The sequence below is a fragment of the Mobula hypostoma genome, chromosome 25, assembly GCF_963921235.1.
Source record: "Mobula hypostoma chromosome 25, sMobHyp1.1, whole genome shotgun sequence".
Taxonomy (NCBI): Eukaryota; Metazoa; Chordata; class Chondrichthyes; order Myliobatiformes; family Myliobatidae; genus Mobula; species Mobula hypostoma.
The window spans coordinates 33,147,132-33,165,545 of NC_086121.1; the positions used below are offsets into that span (position 1 = coordinate 33,147,132).

At 38.3% G+C, this 18,414-nt stretch overlaps 1 protein-coding gene across 1 annotated transcript in view; it reads left to right on the forward strand.

The window, feature by feature from the left end:
- Positions 1–15,559, forward strand: part of kif17 (kinesin family member 17) — a 72,385-nt gene extending 56,826 nt beyond the window's left edge. Inside the window, exons 13-14 of the mRNA XM_063033519.1 lie at positions 1,992–2,109; positions 12,590–15,559. Of these exons, the coding sequence (XP_062889589.1) occupies positions 1,992–2,109; positions 12,590–12,798 (327 nt within the window). The 3' untranslated portion in view covers positions 12,799–15,559. The remainder of the gene's footprint in view (positions 1–1,991; positions 2,110–12,589) is intronic.
- Positions 15,560–18,414: the final 2,855 nt, after the last annotated feature.

An 18,414-nucleotide genomic window follows, 5' to 3' on the forward strand; every position in this document is an offset into this window, starting at 1 on the left:
CATCAATGGATCTGGGGTTGAGAGGGTAAGCAGCTTTAAGTTCCTTGGCATCCACATCACCGAGGACCTCACATGATCTGTACACACCAGCTGTGTGGTGAAAAAGACACAACAGCGCCTCTTTCACCTCTTACCCCAAGTTTGATTTGGGGCCCCAGATCCTAAGGACTTTCTACAGGGGCACAATTGAGAGCATCCTAACTGGCTGCATCACTGCCTGGTTACGGGAACTGTACCTCCCTTAATCACAGGACTCTGCAGAGAGTGGTGCGGACAGCCCAGCGCATCTATCATTGTGAACTTCCCATGATTCAGGACATTTACAAAGACAGGTGTGTTAAAAAGGGCCCATATGATCATCAGGGACCCGAGTCACCCCAACTACAATCTATTCTAGCTGCTACCATCCAGGAAACGGTACCACAGCATAAAAGCCAGGACCAACAGGCTCCGGGACAGCTTCTTCCACCAGGCCACCAGACTGATTAACTCACACTGATTGGGTGTATTTCTATGTTACATTGACTGTTCTATTTATTATAAATTACTATGATTGCACATTGCACATTTAGACGGAGACGTAACGTAAAGGTTTTTACTCCTTGTGTATGTGATGGATGGAAGAAATAAAGTCAATTCAATTCGATTATTATTAATTAGAAGTGCATAGGAGCCCTGTATATGCAGCAGAAGGAGCACAGCAACTCATAACAGGAAACCAGCTGTTCCCATCCATCAGTGGGTAGATCTGTGGTTCCCACATTGGTCTCATCAACCAATGACAACTCACAGAACCAGAGTGAAAGAAGTCATTCCTGATCCCAAAGAACTGCCTAGGAAGAAGTAAAGGGAAGCTACGATGTAAGAGAGGGCAAGCACCATCGCTTTACAATACTGAACAATAGAACTGTTGGAAATCACAGATGACCTTATTCTGCAAGGAGCCAGGTGGCCCCCCAGATACACTGAAAGAGCAGCAGAAAGAGAATGCGACTAAACCAGGAGTGTGACCTCATTAATCCAAATATAATTCATCTTCCACTAGTCACACTGCGGCCACTGTGGTAACACTCCACAGCGTAATTCCAACAAGCAAAGCCATTAAATCAATGCACCAGGCAGACACAAAAGTAATATACTAGGGTGATAAGGTGTAATACAATGTGAGATAATTCTATTTATAAATTTATATTAGGGTGGAAATTGTGATGACTTTTATTTTTGCATTATAATCAAGAGAACAGTGATAGTAAGAATCAAAAGAAAGATGAGAATGATGTGATTCTTGATGATTGGGGAATTAGCACTAAGATTAGTGATACTGCATTTAAAATATAAACCCTAGGTTATATAGTGGTTTCATTCCTGAGAAGTGTCTGTAAATCATTTTTTTCTGTAAGTCAGGACATTTATTTATTATCTTTCTCCTATTTAGTTACACTGGTATAGAATTACATGCCTCATATTCATATTTTACAAATGTCAATAGAAGAGATGTGTCTTGTCAGTTTCCAAAGAGAATTTCTTCAGTGGCCTCCCACTGTGAACTGGCAGCTATGTTCTGAAAAACAATGCATCAGTTTAATTATTGTGAAGAGGTCACATGTAGAATTATTTTTAAAGACCTTTGAACTAACTAGCTGCTATCCCTATTCCATGACTCCTGGAGATGTTTGCATATCTATAACCAAATTTCTTGTTTTGAAAAATGGTTTAAAAAGTTGAATTTTGACAAGTCATGTCAGTAATCCAGGGAGCACCTATAGTTCCTTGAATACAGTCCAGCATTAAAGAGGGAGCTTCAGTTACAGTTCCGAGGAAGGGTCCCTGAAATTTTTGCAGTCCCTCTTCTTTCTCCTCGTCAGCCTTTTCTCTACAATATCCTCATCTTCTCACTACTTCCTGCTTAAATAGCATTTTTATCAGAGACTCCATTGCTCCTGCTCAGATAAAGAACAAATGTGTGGATAATATTCTTGATTGGTTTACAGGAAGAAGATCGTTACAGACAAATGCTCAACCGCAGCGACAGTGAAAATATTGCCAACAACTATTTCAAGTCAAAGCGTGCCATTCAAATCTTGAACACAGATCCTGCGCGAAGTCTCTGTTAAGTATCATGACAGTTCATAATTAAAACAGTTAAACCACTTGTACCAGATGAAACATTATCCAAACATTCAGAAATGTTAACTATCAAGTCAAAAGTTAGCTGTGGAAGTCTGATAAAATATTATAAATTAGATAGCTCATCACTTTAACAGAAGAATTTTTTTCTGATTAATGATTACAAATTCAAATTTTGTTTTACTATTCCCCATGATTGCATTGATGAAGGTGGCTTTTAAAATGAGAGAATTTTGGCCCAAATGTTATTGAAAATGTGAAGTAGCTTACTTCACTTACTGTAACTTGCAAAACATTAGTTTGACACTTCGATTATTTTTTTTGCTGTAGACACTTTCTAAATTCCCTTTATTTTCCTGAACTGTATACCAACTTACTTTCTTCTTGTGAGAAAGTGGACTTCTGTATTGTAGCACATTGTTAGATCTAGTTGGCCACAATAACAGAAGGATTGACCACTGCATGATAATCCTAGTTTACTTTTTAAAGAAGTGTTATGTCTTTTGTGATTATTAATGATCCACATGGAGACTGGAATTGTGAATGTGCCAAGCCTTTATTCAGCACAAATACTCATGGAGAGATGAGATGTGAGAATAGTCATTGTTGTAGAATAGTACAGCATGGAAACACTCCATTCTGCCCAATTCATCCACTCCAACCAGTGGGTATCCTCCTGGATTTATTCCATAAATCAGGTGCTCAGTCTATAGCTTTTGGTGCCATCTAGATACATAGTACCAACATGACTACCCCTGAGCCAATAGGCTGGTCCTGGACTTATTTCCTGGCATAATTTACATATTACTATTTAACTATTTATGGTTTTATTACTATTTATTATTTTTGGAGCAACTGTAACGAAAATCCAGTTCCCCCGGGATCAATAAAGTATGACTATGACTATAAATAACCAGTCGGGAACCTTGCTTGATCTTTGTCACAAAGAAGGTAAAACATCTTCAAGATTCAAGTTTGTTTAATGCCACTTCCAGTGTAAAGAAGAACAAAAAAATAATTGTTACTCCGGATCTGAGGCAGCATATATATAGAAAAAAACACACCAAGATAAATAACACAATAATAAAAGAACACAATAAATATATATATATATACACAAGATAGTTTAGCTCCATAGATTGATTATATCTAATTCAATGATGCTAGATACAGGAGTGTCTGTACATAAGGTGACTGACAGGAAATGATAAAGTGCTGGTGGGGTGGGTTAGTAGGTGGAGGTGTTATCATGGGAGGTTCACATTAAGAATGGGTGGACATCTTCCACACTTCACTCATCCAGGCTGCTGTCCCCACATGCTTCAGATTAGCTGCTAGCATACCTATACCCACTGACGCCAATCATCATGATCTCTGATCTTAACATGATCTTAAGATCTTTGATCGTATTTCCACGTAGTCTAGTTAATATAGCTCTTAATGTCTACAAGTTTGTCCTATGCTTTTGCAAATATTTCATGCTCGTGCAGATTTCCAAAACATATCCCTTAGCTGTTATTAGCCGATGGTCTTCTTTCTTTAAAGATGATGCTGTTTGTTTATGCAGCTGAACTAATTTCAAGGCTGTTGAAAACAGTTTGAAATCTACCTCACATTTGTATTAACTCATGATTTATAGCTGCATCTCCCAAGCAATTTGCAGTACCTTACTGATTGAATTGATATAGAATAATTAGAATAGAGTGGTTCTACAAACGGTACTAATAACAATTATATTAACCTCTTACTTTGTAGATTGGAAAAGTGACTTAAGGTTTGTCATGATTGAGCTTGCGGTCAAATGGTATTATGACTGAGCCCCAGCATCAGGAAGAGAACACTGTACTGAGTAAACTTTAGTATCAGTGGGGAAATTACTGTAGACGATGCTTGTGATCTCTGACAATCATGTTGGTCATGGAACCAGACAACTCTGGGTTCTGGTCTTGTTTTGTAAGCAGACTGGCTTCAGAAAACTGTAATATTGAGGGATCACCAAGGCAGTAGTCAGGAGTTGCAAATACATAGGGAATTATTTGGATAGAATGAGGTCCGGTAGCTTTCTTAGAAGGTTGGCAGAGGAGTCAAGCTATCTTGAATATTTTCTTATTTTTTAAATATTTTCACATTGATTTTTTTCCCTCATATTTTCTTGTGACACTGATCAAGCACAGTAAATGTATGGCAGACATATGTTTAGATCTCAATGCATTCCCATTGACTATCCCTCCAAATTTTTTTTTTTACCTATCCTTACTCATATGTCAATTAATCTACCAGCACATCCTTGGGATGTTGGTGGAAAATGGAGAACCTGGAGAAAACCCATGGGGCACAGGGAGAATTTGCATATTCTATACAGACAGCATGTGAGGTCAGGATCAGATCCAGGTCACTTTTCTAAGCAAGAAAATATTTTGAATAGTGGTAAAAGAGTGTAACAGAATTCAGCTGAATTACAGAATCATAGAATAGTTACAACGTGGTAAGGGGCTATTCAGCTCATAGAGCTCAATCCAGCTCATCCATCTCCCCCAGAAACAGGAGTGACAGGGTTTGGGGTGGTAATACCAGCAAAAGAAATTGGAATCAGCAGAAGAACATCTAATAAGTTAGGGGTGTTTACAGTGGAGATGCTGGCAGTGTTGGTTGCGTTGCAATGGGTGCAGAAAGCCAGACAAGCCAAAGCATTGATATGTTCAGATTCATCCTCAGTTCTAGCAAGTTTAAGGTCTTTTCACACAAACAGTCAGCAAGATGTACTTTATGAAGTCCTTCAGTTAGTTACAAGAATTGCAAATCAGGGAGGTCAGGTAAAATCTCTATGGGTTCCAGCACATGTAGGGGTGAAGGGGAATGAGAGGGTGGATGAGTTGACAAAGAGGGCGTTAAAGAAAGAAATGTGGAAATGCACATTAGTATCAGTAAAGCAGAGGTTAAGTGTGTAATCGGGGAAAAAGTCAACCGAATGTGGCAAGAAAGATGGGACAGGGAGGGGAAAGGGAGGTATTTATATCAAATACAAAAGTTACTAGGGTAGGTAATGGAAACAGAAGAGAAGAAATTGTGTGGACTAGGTTAAGGCTGGGGCATTGTGCATTAAACAAAACATTGAAAATGATAGGGAAACACCAGACAGGATTGTGTGAGGAATGTCAGGAAGAGGAGTCAGTAGAACATGTAGTTTTGTGTTGCAGGAAGTATGGGATACAGAGAGAGATGATGAGAAATAAATTAAGGGAGTTGGGGATGCAGGAATTCACATTAAAAGGGTTGCTGGGCATGGGTGAGAGAGCACAAGTCCGGGTATTTTTAGTGTTTTTAAGGGGTACAGGGGTTTTTTATAGAATATGACGAATAAACAGGAATAGGATACTAGGATGGTCAAAGATGGGAAGGTGAAGTGTAGGTTTGTGTGTGTGTGTGTGTGTGTGTGTGTGTGTGTGTGTGTGTGTGTGTGATTGGGTGAAGGGATTTAGAATGTATGTCTAGTGCACATTCTGGAGCAGAAGGTGGCGGTAATGCATCATTAAGCTGGATGCCAACCGCCGTAAAACAAGATACAGACAGACAGACATCTCCCCCACCCTATCCCCACAACCTTGCAATTTCTTTCCTTTCAGATAATTATCCAGCCCCCTTTTGAATACTACAATTCAATCTGCTTCCATTACCACCCCTAGCAGTGGATCAAAGACCCTCATAATTCACCACAGAAAAAATACTTTTCCTCATGCCAACTGCCTTTATTGTTTGTTCCATTTCTTGGCTCCCTTCTCCTATGGGAATAGTTTCTGAGTTGTCTATATCCATCATGATTTTAAATATCCCTATCAAATCTCCTGAAAGCCCTTTCTGTGCTAAGGAGCACAGCTTCCCCAGGCTATCCAAGTATGAAAGTCAATCATCCATATAATCATTTTGATAAATCCCTTACACACTTTCTTCAAAGCCTTCATATATTTTCTAAACCATGGCCCCAGAATTGGACTACACCACTGCAGTTGTAGTCAGATCTATTTTTTTACTAAAGGGCTGTCTCTTGTACTCTGTATCTCTGCTTATAAAGCGCAGGATCCAAGATACATTTTTTAACCACTTCCTTATCCTTACTTCTACTTTCAATAAACTGTCCACGTATATCTCCCTTTGATCCCTTTTAGATAATGTCCACTCATTTATATTGCATTTTTCATTCTGCCTACCAAAATGAAACATTTCCCAGCATTAAATTCCATCTGGGTGTTATATGACCTACTCGCTGAAATGCATGTCAGACCACCAGTATTTGATATGGCTACACACATGGTAATGTTTGAACCTCTCTGGCATGGTTATTGGACTTATTGAGTATGCCTGCAGGAAAATTTTTCTCAAGGTTGTATATGATGATATATAAGTACTTTGGTAAGAAATTTACTTTGAATTTGGTACCTGGACTGATACTCTTTGTCCTACAACATCCCTCCCTCACATTCTTGTCTCCGACAAGGTTGATTATTGTCTCCGACAGATTTGCAATGATTGATTAACTCCTTACAAATGGAGCCACTTTGAGTCATTAATTTGGGGTTGATTGCTGTCAGCTATGGCATTTATTATGCTTTGCTTGACCTGACACTTCCAATTGATTTTTGTGTCTTCTGATGTCTATTGTATCTGGTGTTTTACAGAAAGTTCATTGGCATTGAGACTTGTGTACATGCAGTGAGAAATAATTGACTGTTGTACTGAGGTGCTTGCTGTTTTGCTCATATGGAGTTTAGAATTGACCCATGTGCTGCTGGCTTGATCAAAGTGTCTGGGCAACTGAGAAAAACTGTAAAGAGATAGATTTTGTTCTTGATCATTGCAAAGCCTATTGTCTCTCTGACATAGTAATATTCCCCTTGCCGTTCAGCCATCCTGCTACCCTGAAAGTCCTCAGCAACACTCAACTGCTGAATGGTGAGAGCAACCATGGGTGTAAAGGTGATTTCACTTGGTGATCAGCATTGCCTAGAAGTGAGTGCATTTAAAGTGGCCAGCTCAGCAATCAGCAAGCTATTCCACGAACATAGCCCCCTTCCAAATGTAAACAAATAAATGTCCTGAGAAATCATGGTCAGGTGATCTATCTGACTAAAGCTGAGATTCCGGGAACAAATAAAGAGCAACTTTTATGATTGCTTGAATCACAAGGTATGCTTCCTGCTTTACTGCACTACATCTTTGTTTCATGGCTGGTCTGGGAAGATGAACCTCAGTGCTGTATATTGCATGGGTACTTTGATAATGAATGTACTTTTGAGTCTTTGAATCTTTGAATTCTGTTTCCCAACTTCTCCTGCCAATACCATTTAAAATTGAGTGGTTCTCTGTGTACACACTTAAAGATCCATGGAACGCTGCAGCACAAAAATAGGACCTTTGGCCTATCCAGTTTGTGCCAAACCATTATTCTGTTTAGTCCCATTAACCCACACCTAGACCATAGCCCTCTGTATCCCTCTTGTCCAAATGTCTCTTAAATATTGAAATCAAACACATATCTGCTACTTTCACTGGCAACATATTCCACACTCTCACCACCCTCTGAGTGAAGAAGTTCCCTTTCAGGTTTCCCTTAAATATTTCATCTTAAACCCTTAACCTATAACCTAGTCTCACCCCATCTCAGTGAAAGAAAGCTTGCTGGCATTTCCCCTAACTATATCCCTCATAATTTTGTATACCTCTATCAAATGTCCCTTCATTCTCCAACACTCCTAGAATAAAGTCCTTTTTCTATAAATGAGGTCCTCATGTCCCAGCAACATACGTAAATTTTCTCATCTTATTGATATCATTCCTGTAAGCCTACACAGTGTCCTGTTTAGTCTGCTGTTGTAAATGGACAGTCAATTTTTAAATAAATTGAACATGTTTGAGGTGAATGAAAAAGTTGCTTCCTAAAAAGATGGTCTTCAATTTTTACCAGCACTTAATGCTTGATAATTAGACCTGGCTGAATTGGGCTCAGATTACAGTTTATAAACCAATTGATTTGAAATTGAGTATACGCACAGTGATTGTTGATATTGTCATTGGCCTAGAAACTTAAATTTCAAATCCCACTGTGGCAGCTGCAAGCCAGAATGCAGTTAATTAAACAAATCTGGAAATAAGTATTTATTATAATAACAATGATACTACTGGGATCATAATCATCATAAATGTAACTGCATACTCATGTTATTTTAGTTTAATCTGAGTACAAAGCAAAGTAGTTCATCTGTACCTACTTCTTGAAATAGCTAATCAAGCTTTTTAATTGCAGACATCCCACCCCGCAAAAACTAATTTCAGGGAGGTATCACCACCATTTCAGGGAGGTAGCACCCCTGCCCCTCCCCTTGCAACACCATATCCCCCGCCCCCCGGGTCGACCTCCAAGGGTGCATGTATACAGGACATTTGATTATGAAAGAAAACAACAATTTATTTGATCACATATTGAAACTATTTACACACACTCACATATATATATTCCTTGTTGAGTATTTTGTTGGCAGTCTCAATGCTAATAGCTAAATGCTGATGCAAATAGCTCTTTTATTTCTTTTGCAAACTTTCCTTGCACTGTGATGTGGCTTGCTTGGCAGATTTCAGCATTTTGCTGGGAGTCTCAACCTTATAGCAGTCTGTGTCAATAAATTTGTTAATTTTGCAAGACATCAGATTCGTAAGTGTTTTGTGAGACAGCTGACTTCTGAATTCTGTCTTAATGTGACACACCAAGCTGAATGCCCTTTCTACATCACAAATAGAATTTGGCAGCACCAAAAGCAGCTTCATCAACTGGCAGAGCTCTTTGAATCTCAACTGCCCTGTGCTCACAGATTTTACATTGGACAGCTTCCCCCAGAACTCATCAACTGGCAAACTTTTGTACTTTGGCACCAGTCCTTCAAGGTTAATTGAGACATAATCCAGGACTTCCAAGTGGAGCTGTTCTCTTGCATCTGCCTTGATCACATTTGGAAATCTCTCTGCCAAAGTCAAAATCTGGTCTGGATTCACCTCATCTTGGCTCTCTGTACTGACCACTGACAGATTTTTCAAGATTTGGTCTCTCATTGGGAATTTCTCCAAGGTTTTTTTTTAAATATAATTTTTATTGAATTTTCAAAATGAATACATGAAAAGATAGTGTCTACCCTCCCCCCTCCCCTTAACCCTCCCCCCCCCCATATATTCCTACCTAAAAAAGGAGAAGAAAAAAAAAAGAAGAACTGCCTGGGTATTGGAAGGTTTCCACATGCTCCATGGAGTTCAAAATAAATTTGGTATACTTATTCGTTACTTTCCCCAAGGGACCAAGATCTTTATCGGAGCACTTAAATATGCCATCCTATCTTTTGTAAATAAGGGCGCCAAATATTCGGAAATGTTACATATTTATCTCTTAAATTATAAGTAATTTTTGAAAGCACCTGACATAGAATGCTCGGGCATCTGTGAAGAACTGCTTTGTCTTGTAATTGGGGATCTCTTGTGCTTCCTCGCTTAGCAACTGCCTCCTTGCCAGGTACCCAGTAAAAAGCTCTTCATCTGGGCGATGAATTTCAGGGTTACTCACATCTATCTCCTGAATGTTCTGCTCTCTCAATACCTTTGGCTCAATAAATCTGCTTGCTATGTCATGCAGGAGCTCTTCTACACTCTGATCCAACTTGAAGAGGAGAGCTGCCTTGTTTTGAAAAATCAAACTGAATTTGTCAAAATATTGTGTGACATTATGGAGAAAGCATGTGTATGTTTTCATTTGGGGGTCTTTCAGCCTCTTCTGAATATGAGATGACTTCTGATTCTCACTCTTAGACTCAAAATATGAAATAAAGGCTGGCCATTGGTGGAGCAGATGGTCCAAACCTTTTCCTAAAGAAAGTCAGCATGTAGGACAATGCTTTTGTACTCTCTGCTGGGCAACATTGCAGAACTCTTGAAACTGTTTTAGGTCTTCTCTTCGTTTCGAACTTTTTTCAAAGTAGTAGTAGATGTCAATGAGCAGTTCTTCAGGTGACATTGAGAGCTCCTTAGCAGCAGTTTTGGCACAAATATTGACCAGGTGACTTGGACAGCCAACGCTGTAAATATGATGGGCCTGTGCTTTCACTCTTGATAAGACAGAGTTGTTTTTGCCAATCGTCACATTGCAGTTGTCACTGCTAAATCCTACACGACTAGACCATTCAACGCCTTTGTCATGCATGGATGATGCAATGCAGTTGAATATGTTTTCAGCTTTGGCATCATTGCACACTGGCATGCCTACAAATCCAACTGTTACCTAATCCTGTGTTTCATTCTAGTACCTAGCTAAAATGGCACATTCCTTCTCACACATGATATCGTTGCTTTCATCAACCAAAATACTGTATGGCCTTTTTTCTGTCCAGATGAACTTGTGCAGATCCTCTGAACATTCAGGTTCCAGTGCCACGTTCACAATTGCTGCTGTCTTGGTTGATGAGTAGCCATAGTTTTTTGCTATATCTGTACTTATATTACATTATCAATAGACAATAGGTGCAGGAGTAGGCCATTCGGCCCTTCAAGCCAGCACCGCCATTCACTGTGATCATGGCTGATCATCCACATCAGTACCTGTTCCTGCCTTCTCCCCATATCCCTTGACTCTGCTATCTCTGTCATGGAGTCGTTTTTTTCATTCTATTACAACTTTAAGCACGTCTACAGGGAGTTTGGCCTCATCACGTAGGACATCAATAGAGTGGTTCCTTAGCTGCTAGCCAGCTAGTTTAAGTAACGTTAGCTATGCTAATGAATGATTTACACCTGTTAACCTCACCTCAACATGTCTTTTACAGTTATTTGGGCAATAGAAAAGTCACCGTTGCAAACAGTGCAGTGAGCAACACTGTCAGTATTTTTGACCCCTATTAGGCAGGGGTACACTTTAGTGTAGTCTGGGGTGAAATACGTTTTGTATATTTTTTTGAAACACTCTGCCATGGCATTGCAGGACACGAGACTGAACTGATGGAGAGACAGAGGTCGACCGTAAAGCCCGCCCACAGAGAAAACTGATAGGTCTACTTAGCACAAAGAGAGACCAATCGGGATGCTCGCTCTCAATCCCACTCTCGATCCCGCTCCCGCTCTTGCTGTCCCTCTCAAAAAAATCAATTTCCAGGATATTGTATATAATTTGCGGGTGTCAGGGAGCTGCCATCAATATGCAGGAGACTCCCGGAATTTCCGAGAGAGGTGGGATGTCTGCAATTGTACAACGATAATGACAATAAATTACATAGAAGACTGAAAGTTGTCTTTTTACAATTGTTCAAGCACATTTAAAACTTACTCAGCTCAGGTGATCATCAAATGTCCTCACTTATAAGACCATAAAATACAGGAGCAGACTTAGGCCATTTGGCCATCGAGTCTGCTCCACTATTTCATCATGGCCAATCCATTTTCCCTCTCAGCCCCAAGATCCTGCCTTCTCTCTGTATCCCTTCATGCCCTGACCAATCAAGAAAAAAATCAACCTCTGCCTTAAATATACATAAAGACCTCCAGAACTGCCTGTGGCAACAAATTCCACAGATTCACCACTTTCTGGCTAAAGAAATTGCTCCTCATCTTCGTTCTAAAACACCCCTCTAATCTGAGGCTGTGTCCTCTGGTCCTAGACTACACCATAGGAAAAATCCTCTCTATATCCATTCTATCAAGGCCTTTCACCATTCGATAGGCTTCAATTAGGTCACCCCTCATTCTAATGAAATCTAGTGAATACTGGCCTAGAGCCATCAAACACTTTTCATATGACAAGTTGTTCAATCCTGGAATTGCTTTTGTGAACCTCCTTTGAACCCTCTGAACATGTGCAAAAATTGGGTGTACAATTCCACAGAAGATAAAAAAAAATCAGACAGTGATATAGTTATATATCTTTAATGTTAGAATTATATCAAATACATAAATTCTCCCAGAAGTTAAAAGAAAAAGTGCATCAGTTCTAAATGCAAAATTGATTGGTTTAGACCTGGGGTAATGTCTTTTTTCATCAGCAGACTTGGGATCATATTAAAATCCCCAAAGGAAGTGTCAGTGACCAACTCGCTTTTGTTTTGTGATTTCTCTGGCAGATTTATAAGTTTGAACGTTAAGCAATTTCAAATTACCTGCTGACACATAAAATGAGCAATGTGGCTACTGGATTTAATCTCCAAATCATTTTGTTAATTTTTTTAAAAAGAAAACTTTTCAGTGTAAGATTATATTTATATTAATTGAGTCAATCATATGGAACTTAGCTAAGAATACACCTGTAATTAAAATGGCCAAACTCTCCTGATGTACAGTATATTTTCCCTCTTGTAAACAACTTGTGTAGCTAAGATTATTTAAATCAGTATCACTGTGTTGCATCAAACAATTTTTCATATTATTTTATTCTCTCCTGTAACAGTGCACAATCAGACATCTATGCATAATGTGTCTCTTAACAATGGGTCATCTTCCCACACTATCTCCAATCTAAATACAGTGTCTCCAACCCAGCCATCTGATATGCCGACACCAAGGCCTTTCCGTTTGGAATCACTGGAACTTCATACGTCCTCTGCCAAAACCAAACGCAAGAAAAACAAAAGTAATTTTTTCATGGACACTGCCTGATGCACGACGGTTACAATAAATATCGCTTTTAAGGTATTTGTTAGGTTTTTCTCCATTATGCTTTTACTACTGCAAACAGCAACCTGGCATGAGCCTGTTCATAGACCTCTCCCAATGCTGCTGTAATACCAACCGCTCAGATGTTTGACAAAATTAATGCTACTGTACCAAAGGTTTATTTTTGTCAGATGGTGTCTTAACCTCCCTACAAATGCTTTCCTGTATGAGATGTTGTCTGTGGGTTACTGATTGAGACTTGTGTCCTATTGTGGTCTAATATAGCATTTCTTTTCAAAGCAACACACCTCAATATTGTATATTGCTATCCTTATTGTAGATGTATTTAAATACATCTAAAGTTAAAATTCTAAGTGTAATCTTCCATGTAGCTCATGTCATCAAAACCACATTTTATCATTCTCAATGTCACCAAATCATTACTACATCTTGTTAAAATAATTGCTTCTACTTCATTCTGCTCTTTAATTACTTCAAACCATTTATTACCATTCATAACATATTTAAGAAATCTAAACTTGCTTCCAAATCAGACACATTTTAAACTTCAATTTCCCTCTCAGTGATTAATAACTGAATTATTGCATGTTAATCTCCTCCCTACTTTTCTGAAAACAGTAGCTGTCTTTTTTCGGTTCTGGAAAGTCAATTGTCCACAATTCTGATCAACAGTTAATGCTTCATAGATTTCCAGGCTTTCTCTTTAGTTTGTTTTTACATACAGAAATCATTACCTTCATCCTCACCTCTAATAACAAAATGAATGCTCATACTTCACCCACTAACAAACCAGCTTTCAAAATGCTTAGGTTCACCTTTATGTTAAATGGATATTCTTCTGAAATCTGTCATTTGTTTTAAGTGTTATCGAACAGTTCAATATTATTGCCAAATTTAGAAACATTTTCAAGACAAGTAACATTGTTGCATGAAACACCATGAATAGATTTTCATGTGATAAAACAATGATTTATTTCTTAAATGTGCAAATTAGCCTCAGGTACTCAGACCTCGGCTAAGGACTGAAAAAAATAATAAGCAAGAAGTATTTTTACTTTAACCTCAATAGACACAAATTTATTTCATTCTCTTTATTAGGAATACTATAACCCATACTTACCCTGTCCTTTCTTCACCAGACTCTGGCTTCAGTCCTCATAGTTTTGAAATTGAAATGCATCTAACATCTTAGAGGGAATCCTTAGTTTACTTCCAACTTCATTATCCAATCCTCTTAATGTGTATGTCTCGTTTTTGTCAACCTTATGTCAGGTAAAGCTGTGAACCCTCTCTAAATCTGCTGTATCATTGTAAACAATTCTACTTTTCGCATATTTGTCACACTGAGGTGCTTCCACAAATTATGTTGTTTTAACTTAAATTAAAAACTGGAGATTGAAGCTGACCTATAGTTTAAAAAAAGAACATAGCCTTGAGCACAGTCATGAAGTGTACAGCAAGTGAAAGGCTTGTAACTATAAAAATTTACTGTCTATGCTTCCTGCTAAATACGATGATTCTTTAGGGAATAGGAGCAGGAAGTCTGGTATATATTTGTTGCCTTTAGTAATGTTACACAAATACTGCTGCCAGCATAAAGCCTTTGCCAATATCACTCATTGCTGAAATTATTGTTGCTGTGTTTTTGTATTTGCTGTTACAAGTAAACAGAGACAAGCACTTTCAATTCAAAAATAATAATTGGTCATTCTCTGGGTACCTCTTTGATACCAATGACTATTTCCTGGTTTAACTAATAACTTTGCAGTTAAATATTTTGCCTAATGTAACATTGAACCCTCAAGCTTACAGGCTCTTAAGTTTAATCATCAGCATGAGCTAATGATGATCAGCTGAGTTGAATTGGGCTGATAAGATTAATTTTAGTGGCTGTGGGCTGGGCTAAATTAGAATCGAGTGATACTTTGTGGTTGTCAAATGGAACTTCGTGTTAGACTTGTCAGGATTTTCTGCAGTATAACAACCTTATGAGCTGCTCAGGCAAGCTGTTACCATGAGTCTTCACAGTGGGCCAGAGATGATGGTCATATTGAAGAACTTGCCTTTACTCTGCACTGACATCTTAAACTTGTGAACCACCCTTTCCCTATGCACATTGTGTTTAATTGTGTAGAATTTGATTCAACACCTATAGACATGCAAAGATTACTGAAGTTTCTTTAGTGATCCGATAGGAAATCTCACTGCCTAAAATTTATAAAGAGCTATTAAGAGAAGGAAGATGAATTAGCTAACCTCCAATGAATCAGAGTCATTAGGCTGCTGTAGTTGGTCACAGCTCTGTAGGTGAGGGAATGAGCAGATTAAGTGGGCATACATCCTGTGATTCTTACTGCAAGTAGCATGCAGTTGATTCATGGGAACTGAATCAAATTTCTCTCTGTAGTTGATGCTTGTCCTGATAATTGCCAGATACCTTTGGAACTATCTTCTGAAAATAAGTAAAGTCAATAAGATTTGCTGAAAGGAATGAGGCTAGGAATTGGAACATGAAAAGTAATTGTGTACATTCAGGGTGCTGCAAGATATATATTATTATTAATTTCACTAAAAGTTGAATAGAGCTAGACATGTAGACAAATTCTATCATAGCCTGCCATTGAAGACTATAGCACAGCTGGCTTCATTTTACAATATTAGAATTTTAACTGACTAACAATGCTTAAAATAGGAATTTTTTTTTAAATGATGGAAGATGAATAATAAATTTCAATGAAATGAAATTTGAATGAAAATGAGGTTAGGAGGAAATGGACATAATTGTTCTCAAATTTGTACAAAGAAGACTTTTAACTATGTATTAATGACAGAACTAATATATGTATTAAGTATGTTAATTAAATTACATTAATTGTCTTGTTTTTAATATCTGTGCTGTTCTGTAAATATCCACAATAAAGTTTAAAGAGAAATGAGGTGTTTAGTCTTCTTGGGAAAAAGAATATAACAGGTTTAAAGTGGAATGAAGAAGCTTCTTGTATCCACCCAGCCTCCCCTTCATCTGTGTGTGATGCAGTATCTGGTGTAAGATAGAGTTACACAGGGAACAACTGCAAACCCACTGAAGCTCTTTCATCTCCATCTTTGGGGTTGTGGGTTACATGAGTTAAGTCATTCTCTTCTGTATTTAGAACCCCTGCCAAAGTGAATCCACTGTGAGAGCTGGGGCATTGTCCCTGATACCTGATTTAGATTTTGCACAAAGAATGGCTAAATGGGCAAAGTATGAGGGGATTTCATACATTAACCTAACTGAAGGGAGTAAAAAAAATTAAATAAATGATTAAGACACACACACACACACACACACAAAATGCTGGAGGAACGCAGCATCTATGGAAAAAAAGGACAGTTAACATTTCTGGCCAAGACCCTTCAGCAAGACTGGCCAGCATCCTGCTGGAAAGGATTGAACGTGATGGTTTTGATAACTTAGATTTAGTAAAATGGGGAGAAGAGCTCATGAGGGAACAGCAATTCCTTCATTGTGATTTGGTTAAGTTCTGGAACCGACTAAGTTACTGAGATGAACATAAAAATATGAAGCAGCAGTAAGCCATTCAGGCCCTCATGACTACTCCCTAACATACTGGCCCATATCCCTCTATTCCCCTAATATAGGCATCCATTAATCTCATGAGACCATGGATTTGTGCCTTGGAAGGTTTCCAAGGCACAGGCCTGGGCAAGGTTGTATGGAAGACCAGCAGTTGCCCATGCTGCGAGTCTCCCCTCTCCACGCCACCGATGTTGTCCAAGGGAAGGACCCAAACAGCTTGGCACCGGTGTCGTCACAGAGCAATGTGTGGTTAAGTGCCTTGCTCAAGGACACACTCGCTGCCTCAGCCAAGGCTTGAACTAGCGACCTTCAAATCACTAGACGAACGCCTTAACCACTTCGCCACATGCCAACACAAGTTCCCCTAATATCCAAGAATATATTGATTCGTGTCATGAATATACTCAAAGGTCGAGTCTCAAAGTCCATCGGAGGGGGATTACAAAAATTAATTGCTGACTGGGTGAAGAAATTTCTCCTTAACTTTGTTCTGACAAACGACCCCTTATTTTGAAACTATTGCCCTGCTTCTAGACACCTGTGACTCTGGGTCTGCATGTTGAAATAATGAAAATTCTGATTGAGTCCCAGCATGTCTTTGCATCATTGTCCACACACTGCATAGGAGGCTATGCGATGTACATTTTCAGGGCATTTCTTTAAAAAGGCACCTATTGACCTCTCACCACTGCTTCTCAAAGTTCAAAGTAAATTTATATCACCCTAAGATTCATTTACTTGCGGACAGTCACAGTAAATACAAAGAAACATAATAGAACCAATGAAAAATTGCACACAGCAAGATGGACAAACAACTAATGTGCAAAAGTAAACAAACAATGCAAATACAAAAATAAATAAAACAAACAAAATAACAATCATAAATAAATAATAAGTATCAAGAACATGAGATGAAGAGTCCTTGAAAGTGAGTTCATCACCACCTTTGATTCAGCCAGTGATAGTGAACTTAAATATGACATTGCAACTGTATTTATTTTCACAGTCACAAGTATAATGTGAGTCGAGCAAGGGGCTGAATACACAGCCTTGTGGTGCACCAGTAAATGGAGATTGTAGAGAAGATGTTGTTAATACCCAGAGTCTAGACTGACATCTACATCATTTATTATTGTAATTTGTCCTCTCCTGTGCCTATTGTCTTGTTCATTATTTATTGTACTGCCCTGCACTGTTTTGTGCACTTCATGTAGTCCTGTGTAGGTCTATAGTCTAGTGTAGTTTTGTGTTGTTTCATGTAGCACCATGGTCCTGGAGGAACATTGTTTTGTTTTTACTGTGTACTGTACCAGCAGTCTATGGTCAAAATGACAATATAAAGCGACTTGACTTGACTTGTCTTGAATTCCCTGGAGTCTGCAAGTGAGAAAATCGAGGATCCAGTTGCACAAGGAGGTATTACGGCCTAGGACTTGAAGCTTATTGATTAGTTTTGAAGGGAGTACAAATACATGTAACATTAGATCATTTTTATCAATAAATAAATGAACAAGTATTATATTTTTGTGTTATTTATTTCATTAGGCTCTCTTTATCTAGTTTTAGGACTTACATGAAGATCTGATCACATTTTAGGTCATATTTATGCAGAAATAAAGAAAATTCTATAGGGTTCAGAAACTTTCTAGCACCACTGTACATATATTCTGCATTCTATTTTCTTTTAAGTGATCTCAAAAGTCTACTTATTTTTTGGCATAACTGCCGGCTAGCACACAAACAAATTTATTCACTATATCTCTGTATACATAACAATAAATAAACCAACTTCAATTCCTCCCAGCCTTTCACACTATTATGTTTCCAACTGATATTAAGAAAGTTAGTTGAAATCACCAATTATTACTGCTACTAATAAAAGTACAATTACTAATACACATCTACTGCTCTTGCCTCTCTCTGTGATTTGTCTACATATCTATAACCTCTTTATCCTGCAGTCTGTTAGGAGATCTGCAGAAATTGCCCCTTTTATTCCAAAGCTATACTTACATGAT